Source organism: Saimiri boliviensis, chromosome 8 (assembly GCF_048565385.1).
Source record: "Saimiri boliviensis isolate mSaiBol1 chromosome 8, mSaiBol1.pri, whole genome shotgun sequence".
Taxonomy (NCBI): domain Eukaryota; kingdom Metazoa; phylum Chordata; class Mammalia; order Primates; family Cebidae; genus Saimiri; species Saimiri boliviensis.
The window spans coordinates 52,694,427-52,718,741 of record NC_133456.1 but is presented as its reverse complement, the minus strand read 5'-3'; the positions used below and the strand labels follow the sequence as shown (position 1 = coordinate 52,718,741).

At 41.2% G+C, this 24,315-nt stretch overlaps 1 protein-coding gene across 15 annotated transcripts in view; it reads left to right on the top strand.

Annotated features, from left to right (window-relative positions):
- Positions 1-24,315, top strand: part of CADPS (calcium dependent secretion activator) — a 473,986-nt gene that overhangs the window by 396,853 nt on the left and 52,818 nt on the right. For 14 of the 15 annotated variants that reach the window (XM_074404483.1, XM_074404482.1, XM_074404481.1 and 11 more), the window contains 2 exons: positions 6,801-6,875; positions 7,764-7,847. In XM_074404483.1, coding sequence (XP_074260584.1) covers positions 6,801-6,875; positions 7,764-7,847 — 159 coding nt within the window. The remainder of the gene's footprint in view (positions 1-6,800; positions 6,876-7,763; positions 7,848-24,315) is intronic. The other variant, XM_074404479.1, reaches the window with a different exon arrangement.

The following is a 24,315-nucleotide window of genomic DNA, read 5'->3' as shown; positions in this document are numbered from 1 at the left end:
TTACTAAATTATATTTGCTCCTTATTCGTTATTTATTTTCTCTTTCGGCACCTTCCATTTTTAAATGTGGGTTGGTGGTATTCTCTTCCTGGCAAGATCATCTTCAACCTTGTTTCCCCTACAAGTCGTCTTCCTCAGTCCCCAACCCCACCCTGGTTAACTTCTGTTCCCGACTGATTTTCTTGTCAAGGACCTTCCCCTGGGGGTTACATTCTAGGCACTGGAGTCAAAGGCAAGGGGGCCCCGGTTCTCTGTCCCAGCATCGTGTGTTTATGTGAATGATCTGGAACAGTGGTTCTCAAATTTCAGTGTGCATTAAACTCATCCAGAGAGCATCTGAATACCTGGATCGTTGAGTCGCACCTAAGAGTTTCAGATAGGTCTGGGTGTGGTCCAAGGACTGGCATTTCTGGCAAGTTTCCTGGCCATGCTGATGCTGCTGGCTGCTGCAGAGACTGCATTTTGAGAACCACTGATCTGGATACTCAGTATGTAAACCTGACTTCAAGGGAAGGGCTCAGGTCGGAAGGAGAGTCCCCTTGGGGAAGACCCGGGTTCAGTGTTTAGAAACCTGGATTCTTCCCCTGGCTGAGCTGAGAGCTGGAGTTTGACCAATTACTCAGCCTGTTTGGGTCTCAGTTTCCTCATCTGTAAAATGATAGCACCCTTCTAGTCTTATTCAGGCTGTTTTTAGTGGCAGAATCTGTTTTTCAAACCAAACTCAGAAGGCCAGCATGTGACACAAATACAAGTACAGCTGCTCTGGGTGGAGAGGAGAAGAGGGGCCTGGAGTCCAAGCCACCAGGTTGCCCTCTGCTCTGCATCTTTTCACTGCCCACCACCCCCCTGAGCTGCCCTGGGATATTTAAACAATCCCTTAGCCTTCATGGATCCTACTTTAAAAGCCCTGTTTTTGGTGATCTCATAAATTCATTGAGATATCTTTGAGTTCATGTTTTCCAGAATCCTATCTCTCCTTAATTTTTCTCCTCTTGGAGCTACTATTTTTTTAATGGAAATATAATTCAAATACCCATAAAATTCACCCTTTTAACATGCACAATTTAATAGTTTTAATATATTCACAAAGTTATGCAGCCATCACCACAGTCAATTTTAGAACATTTTTGTCACCTGAAAAAGAAACTGATTACCTATTCTCACTCTCCTCTCTTCTCCACAGCCCTAGGTAATCACCAGTCTGCTTTCTGTCTCTTAAGGATTTACCTATTCTGAACATTTCATATTAACAAAATCATCCAATATGTGGCCTTTTGTGTCTAGCCGCTTTCACTCAGCATAGTGTTTTCAGGATTCATCCATGCTGTAGCATGTATTGGTCATTCCCTTTTATGGCTGGGTCATATACTCTGTTGTATGGATATACCATATTTTGTTTATCCATTCATCAGTTGATAGATGTTTGAGTTGTTTCTATTATGATTAGTGCTGCTATAAACGTTCATCTACAAGTTTTCATGTGGACCTGTGTTCTCAGCTCTCTTGGGTACATACCTAGGACTGGAGTTGTGGGGTCATATGGTAACTGTGTTTAGCTTTTTGAGGAACTTCCAACTTTTTTCTCCCATTCTGTGGGTTTTCTTTTTCATCTTCTCAATGAAACATAACAGGCTTCTTTTAAATTTAATAAAGTCCAATTGATCTGTTTCCCCTTAAATCTTCTTGAGATGCAAATTTTGAGTTTTCTAAGGATGGTGCTAGGCCAGGGTGGAGAAGGGTTGATACAACAAGATTGGTCTTGCCTTCTCCTCAGCAGCCTTTTCAGTCCCTCTCCAGTTTGATTCAATAATAACCGTGTTTCAAAATCTCCCACATACCTAGTCAGATGGCTAAACAAGTCTTCCAGACAAGCAAAGTCACTTTAATCTGAGCTCTATTCTTTTTGAGCTGGGGGTTTAGAGAGAGTAGTGGAAGTAGGGGAGTTACTGTCACAAACTTCACTGAGAATATAAAAAAAGTTATGGAGCCATTTCTCAGGGGGAAAAATACTTTCACACATTTTTACTCTACAAATTCAGAGGACCTGGAGACCTCCTTGACCAAACCATAGATCCCAGTTGGAGACAGATGATGAGAAAGAACATGCTGACTTTTCTTGTTCCATCACAATGGTGGACCCTTCTTTTGTCTTTAATCACTTCTGGGCTAAAGTAGAATAACCTTAGCTTGATCTGGGAGTCTGGTTTTATAGAAGAATAAGCTGCCTTTTGGTTTAATCATGACATCCTACGGACACCGTACCTTACCTACCAGACAGTGTGTCATCATTTTCTGAATATAGCATACAACACACAACCTTTGGGAAATGTGTGGTTTGTTAAAATTGGGTATTAAAGTCCCCTAATTCTGTATATAAAATCAAAACATTGTCTTGGACTGCAGTAACATTTTTGACATGAAACAGCAGTGTGTATTTCTTTCTAGACATTGTTCCATTTGACAAAGTAGAAAAGACTACACATATTCTCCCCATATTGACTCAACATAATTTTTTAAATGAAAACAAATAACTGAAGCTTGTAAACATTTCTTATTTTTCCCAAAATAGCATGGGTGTGTGCGTGCATGCACATACACACACACACACACACACACACACACACACAAACACACATATCTAGACTAAATATCTTTATTAAGGACCCATCAGTAATGCATCCTAGTCTATGATTCTTATTGTGAGGCTGTTGGTTTTTTCCCAAGCCATCCTAGAGAGATCTATTATGAAAGTTTTCCTTTGTATAATTGAATCAGAGACATTTAAATGACCAGCTGTGGGAAATGAGGCCTCTTCTTTGAATGCCAAGTGGCTGAGAACAGGTGAGAATAAAGCTAGCTTGACCTAATTGTCTGTAAATGTGTACTTCTTCTAAGTGGTCTACCACAGTGGCTGTAACCTTAATCAGAACTTCAATAGAAAGTCATATGGAAATGTTTCCTCCTTGATTTTTCTCACTTTGTAGAATGGGAATATTCATCTCCAAAGTAAAGCTGAGTTGCTAAAATGAGATTTAACAAGAATATCTGGAAACATCCTGGAACTGGGATAAGAATAGATGAAAGTCCAATGTTTTTATGTAGTTTGCATTTCTGAGTATGGGATATGAAGCCCATATTACAGATCTAGCTGCTAATACCAGCCTCCACCTGGATCCCAACTCCCTCAACCTGCTTTAGATATTGGCCAGGTGATGAAATCTCCAATTTTAAGATCACATCCTGGATTTCATCACTGGGTAATATCACATCTAAAGGCAGCTGCTGAAACATTTGTTAAACATAGTTTTCCATCTTAAATATTTTTTTTCATTAAAATTTGTGAAGTACCAATAGAAGGGAAATTGTGCATTAAATAGTTTCTCACTTGGTCTAGTGTGTTTTCATCTCCTTTCCAAGGTCAGATGGTCTTAACAGAAAGACAACATACACACAATCTGTTCTATGACAAGGCAAAACATGTAGCACAGGAAGTCAAGTGGAATAATTTTCACACAGTAATTGTGAATTTGCAGCTCAGCCCATCAGAAGCAAAAGTGAACTGACCAAACTTTCCATGCCATTAAATTTTAGTAGTTCCCTCAGTATCATCTTGGGCCCCAGGATATAATTTAGGAATACAGGGCAAGCAGGGAGGACTGAAAAATGGGAAACTGGGAAAGCTCCTTCTTTGTACCATATTTGGATAGTCTATCAGACTGCAAGAGATTGTATAACAAAATTGTCTATCTAGTAGGAATGTTTGGCAATTAAAAGATGCCCCAGTGATATATATGTTATATATATATACACACACACACACACACACACACACACTTCATGGAGCTTCACATCTGCACAGAACAATGTAACTCCCAAGAAAGATCAAGGAGTGAAGGCATAGTACTCACTATTGTTCCAGAATCCAGTAAGTCTCATATGTCAGGGAAAACTGGCAAAAGGGATTCACGTATTCTGTAATTACTTGAATAGGAATGGGGGCTGCTTTGATATGTACCTCTTTGCTGCATGATAAGCAGAGTAATTATTATCATGTTCAGCTATCTTCCCCAAAGAATATTTATTTAAATTGAGGCATAATTTATATACAATAAAATACAGAGATTTTAGATGAGTTTAGAGAAATGTATATACACATGCAACCACTATGTTAATCTATTAGTAAGAGTTGTAATAGTAATACTGCCACATAGTACTTCGCAGTTTCTAACCACGTTTCCATGCATTGCTGCATTATTTGGTTAGATGAATCTAATGTCTATATACAAGTTATAATTCTAGCCCCACTGCAAAAATGAGGAAATAGATCAACACAGATTGACGTGCCAAAGTTTCCCCTGGAAAGAGTGACAGAATAATCATATCAAAACACTTTGCTTTTTAAGCAGAAAAAAAAAAGAAATGCTCAGTGTAACAGAAGAGGAATGGAGATTATAATATTTGTATGGAGTGAAAGGGAGAGATAGTGGGACTGCCTGGAGAAAAATTAAGGCCAAGTTTACCATGGAAGAATTGAAGATGGGAAGAGGTTCCCATAAACCATCATATTTCCATAAGCCGCGATGTCTCCACTGTGTCTCCTTATTAAAGGGTTTGAGGTTCCCAGCTCCTGAAAAGAAAGCTTGTTTCTCTTGGGAGAAAGAATGACATCATTAACTCCTGAGAGTAAGACCTTAAATCTTTCTTGGTGTGTGGAGAACAATTACTCTTAGCTCTATTTGCCACTTCAGCCCAGTTTTTCAAGAGACTGTTTTGTTTCTCAATGATGTTCTTCTTTGCTTGGGGTAGAAGCCCCTCATTTTGTATTTCATATCGTATTGTTTTGCACACGGCTAGCTTTTCTGATTTAGTTTACTCGCATAATTAATAAATGTGAATCATTTATAGCAATGCAAAGAAAACCTAGGTGAGTGAGGCAGTCACATGAGGAGGAAAAGTAAGCGTGTGATTCTGGATCTTATCTCAAGACCTAAAAATGAATTTGGAGCCCTGTCAATTTTCCTGAATTCTTTTGCTCTGACATCTTTCTTTGTGTTTCTAGCAAATAATTCTGCAGATAATTTTTTTTTTTTTTTACATTTAGCTTCAGGTTTATGCCACTTAGGAGTAAATTCCTTATTTAATCTAGCAGTATAGTCAGCATAGGTTCTGATTCATCGGGACTACAACATACAAGCCATTTGCTCTATTGTTTTTCTTCTAATCAACTAAAATGAAATTGGAGGAGATGACTAAGTAATAAGACTGTCTCTCTGTGTCCTTATCTTCTACTTGAAGAACTTGAACTACTAACAATATTTGAATCACAGTCACAATTGACAAAATATTTTCACATCTAGACTCTAATTTGATCTTCACAACAGAATCTTCTGAGTCTGAAAAGATGACTGTCAGGAAAGGGCTTGGGCAGTGGATTTTTGAAATAATAATACTAGCATAGACCTGCTAAACACTCTTTTTACAAGGTTGACTTTATTCCTGTTCCAAAATCAGAGTTACTGGTTTCCCCCTCCTCAATGGTCAAGGATGACAGTGTTACTATCTCTTTTGTGTGTTTTTTACAGATAAGGAAACTGAGTTAAATTTTCATAGGCAACATGACTTCCCAACTTTGCACTGAGACTTTATCCAGGTCTTCCAATTAAAAACAAGCCTCGCCTGATTCTAAATGGATTTACCTACTTCACATTCCTTTGCTCACTCTCAATAATTCTGATTGCCAGTTATCAGAATATTAAAGCACATTACTATGGCTTATTTCCATATGTTTATACAGACTTTTGAATATTTTATTTCATTTTTATTTTCTCACGTGTCCTTTTGTCCTAATTTTTATTTGCACTGTTCCTTTTTTTTCTGTTCCTAATTAACCATCCTTCTGAAAGTTTGCTAAAATGTGGGTAAGTGCATTTTCCTTTTCAAATAACAATGTTTTGCATTGTTATTTTTCATTAAGGAAGTATGGGATAATTCAAAAGGATACTAAAATGATCTAATAAATGTCAAGGAGCTGGCATATAATATTTTGTGTTGAAATCACTTTTCCTTTTTCCCTGGCATTTACAGCAGATTTTTATTTGTGTGGGGGTTTGTTTTCACGGTACTATTTAAATGTAATTGACAGGCACAGTTAGAGAAATTTAAAAACTTAGCAGTGGTCTCAGTGTAGGCTCTAATACTGGGTCTGCTTATCCATGAATGGAGAAAATGAGTGGCTTGCCACAAAGGTTCAGAAAGAGACACTGCCTTGACACTGAATCAAGACTTGGAGATAAAATTGGGGAGTTCTGAGGCATCAACCCAAACCTGAGGGTGTCAGAACAGTTTTTGCAAAATGAGTCACAGCATCTTCACTGAATTCCCTTTGGAAAGGGAATCTACTACCTAAGCCACAATCCCCAGCAGTTTTCCGAAGATAATTTTTAATCTCTTGTATTAAATTATTACGGTATCTTGTGCTTTGTAAGATCCAAATAAACACACTGCTGGGTCATTAAGCCATTCATGTGTGCTATTCGTAAAAGTGTTTATGTGTCTACACACATTAGCAGCATCGAAAGCCTTAAGTGAGGAACAACGAACTTGGTAATATGTTTAAGAGCTTCAGATCTCTCTCCATCAACGAACTGGAGTCAGGATCCTACAGATATTTCTGGGACTAAGGAAATAAACGGGGTCTGCAGGCCAGGTTTTATTTATAAATTATGTTGTCTAAAAATTACTGATGGATGCAATGCCATCACCTCCCAAACATGCTAATATTTGTCTTTCTGTGTTCTTAGCATCAATACCATTCAAAAATAGATGAACTAATTGAAGAAACTGTTAAAGAAATGATAACACTCTTGGTTGCAAAGGTAACCTCCAGCTTCAGGTGAAATGTTTCGTTGTGAACATTGCTTTGTTATGTCTTCATTTCCATTAAAATGTAACACGTTAAAAAGTTGAGCTGGATACTTGCGTCTCTCAGGAAACAAGATTGTACATCACCCAGCCTCAGCTCTAAATGATTTTCCGATGATCTCGAGCCGTGTGAAGATAAATTGATGAAGTGGCATATGTTAACTTAATAAGAATTTGTCCCCGAACGTTGCGCTAGGTTATACGGGAAATGTTTGTTTTGTTTTTCAGCACTGACAAAGTTAGATTTTTAAATACAGAAAGTTAAACGGTAATAAGGAATTCTGCCATCATGAAAACCCCTTTTCCTCTAGTTTCACATGCAGTGAGAGTCATAATAAAACATAAAAGTCAGATAAAGCTATTTCAGTCACCCTCATGAATTATAGAATTTTAACTAAGTAATGCTGAATGGGAAGACATTTATATTTGCCAGTGCTAAACTTCTGTTTCCCCCAAATTACTGATAAAATACAAATAAAAATAGATTGGATTAAATGTAGTGCTAATATGTAACGTAGAAACTGCTTTGCGCAGTTTTGGATTTTAAAAAGTGCATTTAATATTATCGCATGCTATATGCAACTCAATAATATTTTGTCACTTTGCACTTCTGTAACACTCTATATTTGCAATCACATAATAATGAAGAGAAAGCCGGATAAGTCAAATATTTCTATGTAAAGGCAGTCTATTCCTTTCTCCAAAGGCGGGAATCAAATAATAGACTGCGGAAATGAACGGAGGGCTCGATCCCAGCCTTTATGTGGTTGGGAAATGATGTTCTTTATTGTGAACAATTACAGTTTGAAATAATTTTTTTTTCTTTTTTGCTGTTTTTCTAGTTCGTTACTATCTTGGAAGGAGTGCTGGCAAAATTATCCAGATATGATGAAGGGACTTTGTTTTCTTCTTTTCTGTCATTTACTGTAAGTAAAGAGCTTCTTTGTTTCCCATCTTTTGTTTTAGTTTTTGGTTTTGGTTTGGGGGAGTAGTTCTGTTGCGGCATGTTGTTTTGGGATGGGTGTGTATGTTAATTATAGTAAAGTATCGTATAATATTAACACTATGTGAAAAGACGAACATTTCGTAACAGCAGGTAATCCAACATTTCTATTTCATTCGTAAATGTACAATATGTGTATGTTTTTATGAACACACACACACACACACACACACACACACATCTCTATATGTATGCATTCCAAAAGTTGCTGACCTAACCCCACCTTAGCTAGCTCTGGCAAATTACTTAATGTGGGCTACCATTTCCTCATCAGTAAATGAGCAAAAATAATTGTAGAGTTTGTAAGTGAAGACCTGTATTCAGATAGGCCTGCAACTACGTTTTATATGGTCCTCGCAGTGTTAAGTACGTTCTTCTTAACTGAATTGCCTACATTTAAAAATCAAGAGGATTGACAGCAAATTCTGTATTTCTGGGGATGCCTGCATAGCATGCTAGGTGCACAGCAAGTCTGCTGGAGCTGTGTCTTGGGGGTCTTGGACTGAACATGTGTTTGCAGTTGCTAAAGCCCCCTCCTGGCTGTTTCACTTATTCACATACCTACCTGGGCTTCGGAGCCACTTAAGTTTACAACTTCTGGGACCTATGATCTAGTTCTTTGCAAATTCTGAGAGGCTCTGATTCTGTGTCAGAATTGGGCAAGGACATAGAAATGAGTTAGTTAAGGCTGGGCAGAAACCAGCATTCTTGTCTATGGATAAATGATCAGTGGAGATGGTTGCTATAAATGAGCTGCTTTGGGGGCCCGGTTCTCCCACCCTTCCTGATGCTAGGCAGACTCTGCAGCTGCATGCTTCCCTGCCATTTCTGACAGCAGGTTCCTGCTGGCTCTGAGACTAGCTGTTTTCCTCTGACAACACCATAGGAAAGGCAATCAATTTAGGACCCACTGCCTATGGGTCTTTAAAACAGCCTCACTGTATGAAGAGTCTCCCAGATAGTGATTGAATGCCAAGACAAAGCCCAGCACAGGGTAGTGGATATCACATAATTGTCCTTGGAATCCAACAGATTCAGGCTCAAACTCCAATACCAATGCTAACAGCTGTGTGATCTTCAGCAAGTGTCTCATCCCCTCGGAGCCTCAGTTTTCTCATTTGTAAGGGAGTGCAGTGCAGATAATGTCTTCCCTAATGAGCTCTCATGAAGATAATAATGTAGGTGAAAGAGCCTAACATAGGCCCAGCTCATAACAGATTTCAATAAATGGCAACTATTATTTTTAAAAAGTAATGAATACAATTATTATAAAATGCAAACAAAAATGCACACAACTTCTTTCCAATTATACCCTACTTTGATCTTTCCCCAACCCGTACATTAATCTTCCTTGGAACTAAGGGAAATGTAGCGATAGAAAACACTTAAAACAATTTCTTCTGATATCAGTTCCGACCTTCCCAGGTATAAGGATGGAACTCAATCCCAGAAGCATGATGGCCCCCATCCCTGGAGCTTATTGGTGAAGGTGGGGTGGGAAGGGGATGATGACAGTAGGAATTCTATCCAATTTCACTCTCTTAGAACCTCCTATAATGTGTCACAGCTGAAAGAAAACCTATCCAACCCACTCCTTTGATGAACAAAGCAGCCAAGGCCCAGAGAGGGAGATGATTTGTCTAAGGTCACACAGCAATGGGCAGACTGGGGACAGGAACCAGTGACTCCTGCCAGCTTTCCCCCACCACTGAACAGAGTCCCGGGGAGAGAGGGATTCAGCTGACAATTGCCTGTCACTGGAAGGCAGATGGGCAAATGAGTGGGGTAGATTCATAAAGAAGGAATCAGGGCACATGAGTGGGAAATATTAGACAATGTTTCATTCGTCAGTGAAGTCCTGGAAATGGTAAAAATAAACAGAATTCAATGCGACATTTCTGGAAATGTTCCCCCGACACCCATAGACAACATGACTTTCTTTGAGTCTTCATTTTGAGCAACTGTTTTTATTCTATTGGACTTGAACCTGTGAAATCCGGGAAAGCTCCTCTGCTCTTTACTGAACAGAATTCAACCCACCAAGGGCCACACCCTAATTACTGGCCTACCAAGAGGACTACTGGAAGTCCAGGGGCAGCAATATCAAGAACAGGGCACCAGAGAGTCTCGCGGGAGGGTTAGAAACAGGACACCAGAGCGTCCTGTGCAGAAGTGTTCAAGCTGAAATTCCCATCCTCCCATCTCCCTTTTCGGAGACATTTTGCAGCCTCACCGCATGCCTAGCAAAGGCAGTGTAATGCAGAACACTTCGGTGCCTGTTGCTGGGCCTGTAACTTCCCTCCTTAGTGACACTTCTCCCACACACTTGGCCACCCCAGGCCAAAAGCACCCACTTCTCATTTGCAGCCCGTGTTCTCATCTCCTGCCAGGATTCCAGTATTAGAGAAAGTGAACTGTGTTTAGAGGTGGCAGGAATATCTCCACATATGGATTCTGAGTTCCTGCCCAAACTCCAAATGGCCTTTGAAGGTTTCCTTTAGCCCAATTGTGTTAATTCCCCGCGAGTGGCGTGGAAGTAAAAGGGTGGAGCAGAGGCGGCAGGTATTGTGCAAAAAGCTTGAAACCTGTGAAGGAACCAGCTGTGAGTCCTAGGACCCTGCACAGAGGCACAGAGACAGTGCCATCGCTCTGGCACGAGTTCCTTAACTCCGCTCCCGTTTCTGATTCAATTCTTCAAGTATTACTGTGCACTTACCACGTCCTCACCTCAGCAGGGCTGCCAAGGATGAGCCATGTGCTCTGCCCCCCAGAAAGCTGACGACTATCGACAAATATGCCACCCTTTCCCCCTCTTTCTCCTGCTGAGCGCCTCCTTTCCTGGGTGGGCTTGATTTCATGGTCCAAGCCAGACATTTTGGAAAACGTCTGCAGTGGCACAGAGCAGGCAGGAATATTTATTTCTCGTCTCCATCTGCATTGCTTCCTCTCTTGGAGAGGAGCTGGGGGGAGGAGGGAGGATGAGATGTGGCTTCTTCGTGCCAGCCCGAGAGGCGCCCAAGCGCACCCTCCTCTCCTCCCTCACCAGCTTCAGCAGCAGTAGCAGCCTGGGATTTATGGAGGCAGGCGCCTTTCGAACTTTTGAAAGATCAGCCCAGTTGGAAGACACAATTAGCAACTATCTGCCCATTTCCCTTGATTGCAAGATGTGCCTTTGCGTGGGATGCCTGTTTGGAAGGGCCCCTGTCTTGTGGGTAGCCGCTCGCTGTTCTTTTAGGAGGCCAAGAAGAGGGGCAAGCCGGTACCCAGGTCCCTCCCACAGAAAGTGACAATGCTTTTCTCTGTCCTCTGCAGGTGTTAACAAGTATGCTGGTTCAGGAATTCATTCATTCATTTATTCAACTTCTATTTACTGAGCACCTGTGTGCCATGTACCGTGCTAGGTGCTAGGGACACAGCATTGAGCTAGAAAGGTGTGTTCTCAGCCTTTTTGGAGCTTACATTTAGTAAAGGAGACAGGCGATTAAAAATGAAAGAAAATTATCCAGTGGGAGAAGAATTTCACAGGACATAAACTGGAGAGCAAGAGAAAGTAGGGAGGTGACATTACTTTAGCTAGGATGCTCAGGCAACATCTCTCTGCAGAGGACGTGAGAGACTTGAGCTCTCAAACTTAAAGTAGTCAGTGATGGATACAGGAGAGGGGCGAACCTTCTGAACAGGACAGCAGCTGCATTAGCCAGGAGGCAGGAAAGCAGGAAGCATTTTTGCAGGATATTTTGGAGGTCACATAAACACAGCTTATGGATTAAGTGGATGTTGGGGGTGGAGACTTGACTGGAGAGGGCAAAGGTGGGAGGCTCAAGAACTGTGATAACTGAAGAGCTCAGCTGAGCTGACTGAGTCCTGAAAGTATGTGGAATACGGCGAAAAAGACAGCGCGGGGTAGGGAGACCTGGGATGGTAACCCAGCTCTGTCCCTTACCCAGGAGCTGTGTGACCTGGAACTAGGGACCACATCTTGGCTTTTAATTTCCTTCACTGTAATATAATGATGGTTATATTAGATGAATTCAGAAGTCTAAAATAACTATAAGAGCTACAGCTCCTATTCCTTAAACACTTGCTAAGTGCCTGGCGCAAAGCTATGTGCTTTAAATGTATTTTTCCTGCTGAATCTTCAGAACAATCTCATTCCAACTACATTCTTCTGCAGATGTTGAAACTAAGGCTCGAAAAGGTTAAGCTCCCCAGCTCCATGTGAATTCTTCCTTCACTAAACCCTGGGGCCCTTGCAGAGGAATAAAGGTATAGGAGTAGCCCAGGCCCTATCACAAACCAGACAGAGCCTTTATTACGTGCTGTCTGAACTTTATATCAAGTCCTATGAAGCCCCCTAGAATTCAGACATTCTCCTCCAATCAAACAAATCCCTTCAAGGCGGTCACAACGCCAAGTGGAAGCCACTCACAACAGGAAGAATAAAGTCTATCTTAGGACTGCCAGGAGCCCCAAACCTACTGTGTGTCCAGTCTCCTTTGTCCCAAGTTACCCTTGGTCACCCTGTTTTCCTTTTGCCCGTATTTTGATTGTTTTGCCACTTGGAAAGGAAACAAAACCGATATGTTTCTCCCCACTAGAATTTGCGAGAAGGGTTGGAGTTTGTGTAAATCGGTAGCATTGACTGCTTTTGCGAAGAGCTCTTGATGCCATGCCTTAGAACAAGAATGCCACCTGGGTCTAAAGCCGGAACTGGATCAATGAAATTCACTTCTGTTCACAGAACATTTTGGTTAGGAGGCACTTTGAATTCTAGAGTGGGGTGAATAGTCCTTAGAGTCTGTTAGTATTTTCTGTGGTGGCATTTCACTTATGCTTTGGCTTCAGGGAATGTCCAGGGTGGAAGAGATGGCTTTTTGCAGTGTGGGTTGATGACGAGTGATGCTGACAGAGGTTTTGGTTCACCATGCAGAGGGTAACATCACCAGATTATTCACTGCCAAACACATGTGATTTTAAGTCAATTGGCTTCTTCATTTCAGAGTGGAGGTGTCTGCCATGGACAGAAGCACCAACTGTGGTAGTAGTAGCTGGCATTTACTGAACACATACTATGTGCCAGACATTGTGCTAAGTATATGCATGTGTTTTCTCATTTGATCCTCACAATCACTCTGTATAACTGATTCAATTGTCATCCCCATTTTGTAGATAAGTGATGTTGAATGATGTGTCAAAGTCACATCGTTACTAAGACTCCACCCTACATTGCTCCTTTATTATTTGAAAAATGGAATTTCCCATAGATACACAGAAATCTGTAGGTGAAGTCAATTAGTGACTTTTCCAGGGAATAGCCACTAGCTGATACCACTCCTAAATGAAAGAGTCATCTATTTTTCATATATAATTTATAAAGATTTTACTCACTAGCCAGCTGTTTTACCATAACACTGAAGTAGTAGACATTCAAAATTTCCCACTTCCTTTGTGCCGTCCAGATAATCATTCATTTTACATTAATCCTTCATTCCACACCTGTTTATGGAGTACCTACGATGTGCTAGAAACTGGGGGCTTAGTAATGAACAAGATGGACGATGCTGTTTATTGGACATTTGCATGAGGGAGATACGTATTCTCAACAAGTAATTTAAAGCATGTTGATTACTCAGTGCCCTGTAACTGTGGACCACAAGGACCCAACCTCATCTGGGAGGCCATTGAAGGAAATGACATTTGAGCTGAGACCTAAAGAAAAGAGTTTTGCCTGGCAAAGGAGAGAACAAAGGGTATTCCAAGATACAAAGAACTGGAGGTCAAAGGGAAGATCTAGTACATTCCAGGGACTGGAAGTCTCTTGTGATTCATGGAAAGGCCAGGCCGGAAGGAGGGAGATGGCAGAGATGAGGTTAAAGAGCAGTCAGTGAAGGGGTCTGATCATGAAGGAGCTTGCCTATGATACAGATGTTAAGGGTTTTGAGCAGGGAATTTACCAAAGTCAGTACAGCTGGAGAACTTAAGAGAGGCCACAGAGAGACCAGCTCCTTGTTACAAGCCAGCTGGGCTTGTGGTCTTCGGATGTTAGAGCTGAGGGCCACCGTTGATTTCTTCTGATGTATTTTGTTCTCATGGGCCGACAAAAAATAATGCTGCACTTTAAAAAGTTAGAGAACTGTAAAACCCTGATCTGCCACATCTATCAACCTCTTTCATCAGCCACTCCCTAGTGTTTCAGAACCTGACATCCCCTTTGGGGTCTGTGACAGATCATTTTATCACCTAGTAGGATAGGACATCTTTATTTCCAGTTGATGCCATGAAAATGCGGTTGACATTCAACACATTTGCTGTGTGAAGCAACCTTTCAGAAGCCCTACGGAAGACAAAAGATAAGCATCCAAAGTTAACTGCACGATACTTAATATTGTGTAGTGGGTAGCTGAATATCATTCAAAGCAAACATAAGACAGACACAGTATTTTCTCCAGACTATGTGGTGTAAATGACCAGGTCACAGAAATGCCAGCTACAAGAGAAATACCTAATGAATATGAGTATTTCCTAGCACTTTGGGAGGCAGAAATGGGCAGCTCACCTGAGGTCAAGAATTTGAGACCAGCCTGGCCAACATGATTGAAACCCCATCTCTACTAAAAAGACAAAAATTAGCTGGGGGTGGTGGCAAGTGCCTGTAATTCCAACTACTTGAGAGGCTGAGGCAGGAGGATCACTTGAACTCAGGAGGTAGAGGCTGTAGTGAGCTGAGATCATGCCACTGCACTTCAGCCTGGGTGACAGAGCCAGAGTCTGTCTCAAAAAAAAAAAAAAAAAGAAAGAAAGAAAAAGAAAAATACCTAATAAATATGTACATGGCTTCAAACAGGAAATAGCTATGATGAAATTAATTATAGATTCTACCCTGACCTCCAAATCACATGCAGTGGGAAGCTTATCACCAGAAAGTTAGAGAGTAATTAAGGTAAAGATGTGACTGTGAAGCCCAGACTAACAGAAACATAGGCAGGCTATTGACCATTTCTGAGCCTTGGTCTCTTTATCTGTACAGTGGGAATGCTGATAGCTGCTTCAGTGAGCCACTGGGCTAATAAGAGATGAAATAAACAGTAGGCCTTTCATAACACGTGGTATATAGTAGGTGCTCCATGAACAACCATTCTTAGCCTTACTGTCAAATTATTCAAAACTGTAAGAAAGTTTACATGACCCTAGTGCTTTTAACAAAGCATTTACTTACCAGTTCGGTCTTAACATACCAATCATTTCTCCTGTAAGCAATCCAAACTATTATCCATAACAAGATCAACCAAAACTCTTGTGACTTATATTTCAGCATATTCTTATATTCAAAATTTTCATTCATCAAAGACATTTTCCATTATGTTTAGTGTATTTTTAGCGTTTTGTGGGTTATCTTAACACTAAAAGAATTTTTCGTTTTTACATGGTCTCTAAAATACCTCTTTATTTATCAAAATGTTTCTTTAACTAGAACTGAATATCTCATCCTCCAAGCATATTTTGGTTTGAATCAGATTTATTTCAGTATGCACGGGGGCTTCTTGTTTGTCTAATTCTGCCATTTCCGAAAGCATAATCCTAGACAGATTGATTAATGTCTGACAGTAGTTGCCTAATCTGTAAAATGGGAACCATAAGACCTGCATTATGCAGTGTGGTTAGAATTAAATGAGAAAATGGTGGATTGGAGTAAGTATCTGATACTTGTTAGATATTTTTGCCATTGTAATTCTAAGTGTGGCTCTATCACTGAGCACAAATGTTAGCATCAGTTACTCAATGAACCACTGCTGTATGTAAATTACTGAACTAAGAGTGGTAGAGCTAGATTAAAACAAAAATCTTACTGCCTGGAAGTCACTGTCTAGAGTGCATTTAATAGAAGGAGCTTTCTAGACTTTCTGGTGCAATGTTTCCAGTGATATGCTACAGTCTGCTTGATTCCTACCTGCTGATGAGAGGCAGTACTTCATTTCTCTTCCTATATCCAAAGTGAGGGATGTCACATTGGTAGCCTAAAACTGACCACAGCAGGAGCATTTTACTGAAATTAGCAAACACTGTATTGCTTATATTTCAGCATATTCTTATATTGGGATTTTTTATTTTTAAGAGAGAGAGAGCCTTTCAGAAACCAGCATACCACTGAATATATCCCAAGTATAGGATACATACCACATGGGACCTGAGATGATATTGGTGTTAGATGCTCTAAAAACTCATTATTAAATAAGACCAATCACATTGTGGGAGGGTTATTAATTTTCTAATTCTCTTTTCATCTTTATCCTTATATCAAGAAGAAGGTTTCCATTTGGTGCTTTTTTGTCTTTCACACTTCTCTAAGAATTTCAGATTTTCATATGTAATAGAGGAAAGGGAGGCTTCAGGCTCAGGACGCTTAACAGATAACCATGTCTACCCAGGATTTAATACCATTATTTTAGTTATATTGTATTTATTTCCACCCTGGCTTTTTTCTTGAGAGTGATACTGATTTTTCATTTATAGTAATATATTTCCTTTTATAATTGAGTATTTTTAAAATGAGCCAGTTTAAAGAGCAATAATAAGTAACTATAGTACAGATGGTACATGGGTTGTAGCCAAAATCAGGAAGGTGTATTGATGCTAGAAGCCTTGGAAGTACTGCCACTTTCTAGCCACCCCATTTTGCAGTTGCGGAAACTGAGACCAGAGAAGGAAAATGACTTGCAAAGCTAATTTAGCAGAACTTAGACCTCTTAACTCATCCCTTGAGCTTTGCAAAAATACTCTTTGGGGTTGCTTGTTTTCCTTACTGTTTACCTGAGAAAATGAAAAAAAAAAAAAAAAAAAAAAAGAGAGAAAAACCAAACCACTGTGTTACAAACCTAGGCTATGATAGATAAGTTGTCATTGGCAGCAGTGACATAATTTATACTTTCAGATTCAGGCCAAAGCAGCCTGCAGGAAAAGGCAAGGTCATCAGGAGTGACAAGTGCCTCCTTCATGCAGAAACATTATTATTCAGCAACAACAATATAGCCCTCACTTGCTCAGCACCAAAGCCTTGTGGAAGCCAGGGACACAAGTAAGACATGGCCCTTGTCCTCTTCAAGCTTGCATTCTGTCACCCTTCTTAGTGTTGAGGGATGTTCAAAAGGCAAACAAAACCCAAAAATGCCTGAAGTGGGCAGGGCCCCCACATAAAATCAGCAAAAATAAGCTTACTTGTCTGCTTGGAGATTTTACACATTTAAAACCTTTCCATTTGCACTTCCAAGTTTCTCTTAAAATGAGAGTATTTCACAAAAATAGACAAAATGGAAAAGCAGACAGTGTGGCCCTTAGGAGGGCCAACCCCGGAGTCCAAGCGACCCGTGTTTCAAATACCAGCTCCATAACGCCACTTGCTGTGGATCTTTTAAGAAGTCAATTACCCTCTCTGAGCCTCAGTTTCCTCATCTGTAAGTGATAAGAATTTCATGCCCACCATCATGAGAGTTAATTCTTTATAAATTGCTTAACCTTGTGCTAGGCCAGGGGTCCCCAAGCTTTTTACACAGGGGGCCAGTTCACTGTCCCTCAGACCGTTGGAGGGCCGGACTATGCAAGGTGTGACACCTTCACAGCCAGCGCTGCTGCCTCCACTATCCCAGACAGCGGTATACAGTGTCACAGGCCCAGCACCGCCTCCAGTGCTGTCTACAGGGATGGTGGTGATCAGCATGTGACACTGTATATACAGCGTCCTGGACATCTGCAGCAGCGGTGGGCCTCTTCTGTGGGAAGCCCACTGCTGCATGTTTCCCCTATTATAAGACACCTCCTAAAAATAAGACAGCCCCTGTCTTTTGGGGGTAAAATTAATATAAGACAGGGTCTTATAATAGGGGAAACACGGTGTGTAGTAATGTGGGGGGAGACTTTTGGGCAAAGGAGGTTATAGGGGCCATTATGTTGTTGTACATTTGGGGGAGTATGGGGGCCATTGTACTGTGTAGTAATGGTTATAGTGCTTTGCCTTTCTTCCTACTTCTGCTGTTATTTCACACTGCTTCCGGTGATGTGGGGCGCCGCAGCCGCAGACCGGATGTGCGTCATATGACGCGCTTCGGGAGCCCTGACACATGCATCCCGGGAAGTAGCACTGTACGTAAGCAATGCCCTGCTTTGCGGTGCTGCCACATACGGTACTCCAGGAGCACAGGATACGGATGCATCCTGTGCTCCTCTCACTGACCACCAATGAAAGAGGTGCCCCTTCCTGAAGTGCGGCGGGGGCTGGATAAATGGCCTCAGGGGGCCGCATGCGGCCCGCGGGCCGTAGTTTGGGGACCCCTGTGCTAGGCAAAGAATAAGCATGAAACCATTGTTAAGTATCAGCAGCATTAAGAGGGTGGGTCTGAAGGAGCCCTTGAGCCTTGGAAAAATCCTCTCTAGAAATGAGGGATTGGGACAGAAATGAGGAAAACTGGAAAAAAAAAAAAAAAAAAAAAAACAGGTCTACTTCAATCGGGCATCTGTTCAGAAGCCCCAGGGGGTGGGAGGTGGGGGTAGATGAGAACATACACTTCCTGGATCTAGTCTCAGAGCACAGTACCCTGAACAACAGGAGATGAGAACAATTCTCATCGTTAATGAGGCTGTAGCTCCTAATCGGAGCATGGAATAGAATGCGTTTGCTTAATAGAGATCATTTCCTTGCCTCTTGCCCAACTCCCCAGCAATGCCAGCAGCCCTTTGTTTAATGAAAGGTAAGGACTTTGAGGAGTGTGGTGGGATGGGCTGTAGGAGGCATTACTACCCTCATTACTATGATAATAGTTTAATCACAATCAATATTTATGAACATGCACAGAAGCCATGCAATCAACCAGTAGCCCTGCAACTCAGTTTTTATCTTCTTGCATAAGGATGCTTTGCAGGAAAGCCTGGGCTCTCTCCCACCTTCTCATGGGCCCCTGTGAAGCTCTACAGGGGTTCAGATGTCATTTCAGAAGATTATCCTTGATAGTTACATAGTTATATATGTGAGGTCTTATTTGTGGTCGGTGAGTATTATAATACATTTTGTTGTTCAAAATACTTCCACAGTCATGGTAGGACTTTTCCCTTCACACTTTGTTAAATTGTCTTGTGAAGAGATAAGGCAGTGTGGGGACAACCTGATATCGTAGAGAATCCTTTGAAGTCAGGTCCACCCACTAGCGTTCAAATGCTAGCTCTGCTACTTCTTGACTGTGTGCCTTGAGGACAGCAACTTAACCTCTGTGAGCCTGGTTTCCTCATTTGTAAACGGCGGAGACAAGTTCCTAGAAGACTTGAATAAGATAATGTAAATTAGATGTTCAATCATTGGGAAATGCATCCACAATTTTATATATATGACTGTATATTTTATATACCATATTTTATAGATGACTATTATTAAATATTTCTGTATTGTTCCTGAGAAATCTGAGTTTATTGCTTTTCCCAGGGTCACATAGACAATAACTGAGAAAGCAGGAGGAAGAGTCAAGACTTGGCCAGTATTCTCTTTTCCATTATCAGAAATGTTTTTAGTGCTGGTTCCATTTATAGGCAACTTAGAAAAACCTTATTTTTAAACATCTCAAAGTTTAACTCTTTTTTTCAACTAGGAATCAAATTTTGAAAGCCATTGATTATTTTTTGAGCAGTGGACATCTGGTGAGCTACTCATGAGAAATTTTCAGTGTCTCAGATCCCACCTCTGTAAACACGGCATTTATAAACTCTGGCCCTCTTTAAAAAGGAAGCAATGGACAGTGGTCTCACAATGTATGTGCATCTCTGTAGCATTTGACCCAGTGCTCACATGGTCATAGTGCTTCCCAATTGGCCCAGCACATCACTGACCTTTAGTAAGCAAGGAACACATTCTAGGCCTTCTGGTGACAGAGCCCTGGGACTCTATCATGCTGTCTGTGATTTCAGATGTACTTCAAGGGTTGTGTTTTTCTCCAGTCCTCAGAAAGTATTAGGAGGGGCTTTCACCGTAACTGTCACTTGGCCCCAGGCAGAAGCCACTGAGGTTTGCTCAACTGCTCACCCGCACACGCAGTCCCAGTACATCCGCCCACTCACACATTCTGTCTCAGCCAAGCAGTCGGTCCCTCAGTTGGCACTTAAAATTTATTCATCTTCCCAAGATGCACTTAGAGCATCCAGATTATATATTGAGGGTTGGTTCTGTTAGGTTTTGGTTTTGCCTCTACAGAGGACATAGCCATAAACCATGGTCTCATTAAGCAAACACCTAGAGAAAGTTACCCTGAGAAAGATACATTCTTCCTGCAAAGTGCCTTTCTCCACTAAAATGGAAAATGTTATCACTTTTGTTCCTTTTTTCAATAATTTTTAATGAAAGTCATATTAGCGCATGGTTAAAAATGAAACAGTACAGAAACATTCATAATTTAAAAACAAAACAAAAAAAACAGTTCTTTGTCCTCCTTTCTGCTCCCAATCCCTTCCTTCAAAAGGAAACTTTTAAATATTTTTTTAAACCCCTGGACTGCTAAGTACTATTATTATATTGCTTTGTATCATTATTATTTAGAGATAGGGTCTAACTCTGTCACCCAGGCTGCAGTGCAGTGGCATGATCACAGCACACCATAGCATTGAACTCCTGGGCTTAAGTGATCCTCCTGTCTCAACCTCCCAGAGTGCTGCCTGAGCCACTGCACCCAGCTTTTGTTGTACCTCCCTCCCTCCCTCCCTCCCTCCCTCCCTCCCTTCCTTCCTTCCTTCCTTCCTTCCTTCCTAAGTGGAGTCTCGCTCTGTCACCAGGCTGGAGTGCAGTGGCGCGATCTTGACTCACTGCAATCTCTGCCTCCTGGGTTCAAGCAATTCTCCTACCTCTCAGCCTCCCGAGCAGCTGGGACTACAGGCACGTGCCACCATGCCCAGCTAATTTTTGTATTTTTTAATAGAGATGGGCTTTCACCATGTTGGCCCAGGATGGTCTCTATCTCTTGACTTCATGATCCATCCACCTCAGCTTCCCAAAGTGTAGGATTACAGGCATGAGCCACTGTGCCCGGCCCTGTTGTCATTTCTTGATTGGTCAATATTAATGATTATTTGACTCCCTACTGTAATAGATGGAGCTTCAGCTCACTTTACATCTTCCACTTCTCCCCCACTCTCCTCCTGATACACCAATATTGTTCTTCCTGTCTTGGTACTGTTATAACTTTAAGCTGTACTCATCTATCTTTACTTCCTGTTTCACCCACAAAATGAGACTATGACACCCATACCGTTTTTCTTCTCGTTTTTTCCCTTCCAATTAATTTCATTTCTAACATAGGAATTCTTAATTCATGTCACTTAAAAATGCAATAACCTATATTTATTAATTTCCCTTGAGTCTAGATCAGCACTGTCCAATAGAACTGTCTGAAATGGTGACAATATTCTGTATCTGAGCTATCCAAAATAGTTGTCACTAGCCACATTTAGCTCTCAAGTACTCTTCACTGTGAAAAGTGCAACTAAAACGTTGAATTTTAATTGTATTTTCTTTTAATTGATTTAAATTTAAGGAGCCACATGTGTAGGGTCAGACCAACCTTAATATACAAGTGCAATTCACTAGAACAACCTGATTTTCCAGCAGAAATGACAATGATTGCAAGCACATAGGTCTTCCTATGCCCAGGGACTGTTCTAAGAACTCTGTTCATAACTCAACAACCTTATGAACAATACTATTATCCTCATTTTACAGATGAGGAAAATGAGGCATAGAAAGGCTAAGTAACTTGGCAAGCAAGTGGCAACCCCGAATGTTTTTGCACCAACCTAATAAAATGTGGCCCCATGCAATCCAACTTGAGTCTATGCGCTTAGCTACTTCCCTATGAATAGGCTGGGCTGGGGCTGAGTGTCTGATAACTTGGTGTCTCTCCATGTGGCTTCTTTCTCTCCAGATGGGATCTCATCCTGCTGGGCTTCTCCATGTGTCTTGGGTTTTCTTGCGGCATGGTAGTCTCGGAGTAGTTACACTTACATGGCAGCTGGCTTTCAAGAGTGAGGAAGCAGAAGCTGCCAGACCTCTTCAAGACTAGGCTCAGAATTGGCGTGGCATCAACTCCGTTATATTCTCTTGGTCAAAGCAGTTGCAGACCAGCTCAGACTCTGGGCAGATGGAGGAATAGACTCCATTTGTCAATGAGGGAAGAGCTTGCACCTACGGGAAGCAAAAGAATTGATGGCAAGGATCTTTTGAAACAAACTATCATGATGTGAACTGGACTTCAAGTCTACATTCCAATGCAGAGAACTCCATGGAGCCACAGTGGTCTCCAGGGATCTCTTACAAAGTTAGGCCTGACACGCCAGTGAGAAAAAGAATCAGAGAGGTCTACAGCATACCTGGAACATGGCCAGTAAAGAGGAGAGGAAGTAGAATGGTCAGGCCTCTTACATGCACTTACCTAAAGCATTCTAACCTTGAAATAGAAGCAGAATACCCCAAGTTGCAGATATGTAAAGTTTAAGGACCACAACCACTAGGGAACATAGCCCAGCCACTGCACTGAAACCTGGCCAAGCAAATCAGCCCCTTGGAAGGTGGAGCGAAAAGGTATATAAAAATAATAGCCAATACTAATTAAACACATACTGTGTGCCAGGCTCTGTGTAAAGATGTTTACATGTTTTAGCTCCTTTAGCCCTTTACACGCAGTAGATGAATTAATACAGGAAAAATGCTTAGAATACCATCCCACCTGTGGTAACCACTTAAGAAACTCATCTTTTTAAAAATGAATGATCCATACAACCACCCTATAAGGCAGAAGTGCTATTGTTATTATCTTTATTTTCCAAAAAGAAAGCTGATGCTAAGAAAGTTTAGTTACCTGGCCCATAGCTAGAGGGTGATGAAACCAGATGCCAGATCAAGCGTCTGTCTCCTGATCCCAAGCCCTTACCTTGTGCACTGTACTAATTAGGGTGTACCGAAACAAGAGACCCTTTAAGCTCTTCTTATACAAGCATCAAATACCAGTTCCTTTTGAACTGATCGTACCCAGTGGTACTTTCTTAGTTGTCCTATAAAACTGCTACAGTTCAAACACCAACCGTAAGAAAGTGCTAGAAATCTCTACCCTGAGTATGAAGTAAAGAGTACTATGCTCTAAAGTTCATTCATTCAACGTATTTTTATCGAGCCACTACTATATCCCAGGCAGTGTAGGCACTAAAGAGAGAGAACACCTACATTCTAGATATGAGGCTGGTGAGAGATGAAAAATCAAAGCAACAGGAGATGAAATTATTTGAGGGATGGTGGTGGCACTGAGTAGCATTTTTACATACTGAATTGCCTTGACTAAAAAAATTTTACATTTCTAAATCGCTTGGGTTAGGGAAGTGGAAAAGGGAGCAAAATAACATCATTAGCCTTGCAGCAGAAATTTCAAAGGCCAAACATTGGAGTAAATTTTGCTAGCCCTTTGAAATGGTGGTGTGGTCTGCAGTTTCTAGGCAAAGGCCAAAAAAAAAAAAAAATTAATTCAGAGCACTGGTGAAGTCAAACAGGCTGGGGTGGAGTCAGCTCGTGCAGAGAATAAATCATTTTCTTCATTGTTTTTTCCTTTTTTTTTTTTTTTTTTTTTTTGGTGACCATGGGGTGCTCGGCCAGTCGCTAATGCGGTGGTATCTGTTCAGACTTCTTTCTTCTTCCATCTTTGAGTCTTACCCACCAGATTTCTGTTTGCAAAAAGGGCCTAATCCACTTTTTTTTTTGTCTGTGCATTGATTTAATAGTATCAGACCCTGAGGTCCTCGTGGTCTGCACCTGGGTTGCTTTTTTCCTTAATGAAGCAAGAGAAGTGGTTTAAGCCCCTGCCGGGCTCCCTATCAAAGCTGCACAATGATTAACTCAGGTCCCCTTTTTAGGGCCAGGCAGAAGAAAATCCCTTAGTCATCAGCATTGTGAAAATCCCAGAATGGTGAGTGTTCAATGAAAAGATTACCTTGGGCACCTGAAAAATAATGGAAGAGCTCAATAGAGAAGCCATTAAGCCTGTCTACACTGGCTAAGTGAGGTGGAGGGTCGAGGTAATTAGCTGAGACATTCAGGCCAGAGAAACTATTTTGGACCTTCTGCACTGACTCAAATGTATTCAAGTCCCTCATACATTTTTATTTTTGGAGAAGCCATTTAAGGTTACATAGACACACACAAGAAAAAAGTAACACTTCAATGTAACTGGTTAATAAAAGTGGTCTGATAGTTTTTTAAAAAGAAAAACTGAATGATAGGATAACAGGCAGCTCAGGGAATGGGAGGTCCAAAGCTGTAAGTTACTAGTTGTGTATCTTCAAGCCAAGTTGCTTATCTCTTCTAGCCTCAGCTTCTTCCACTG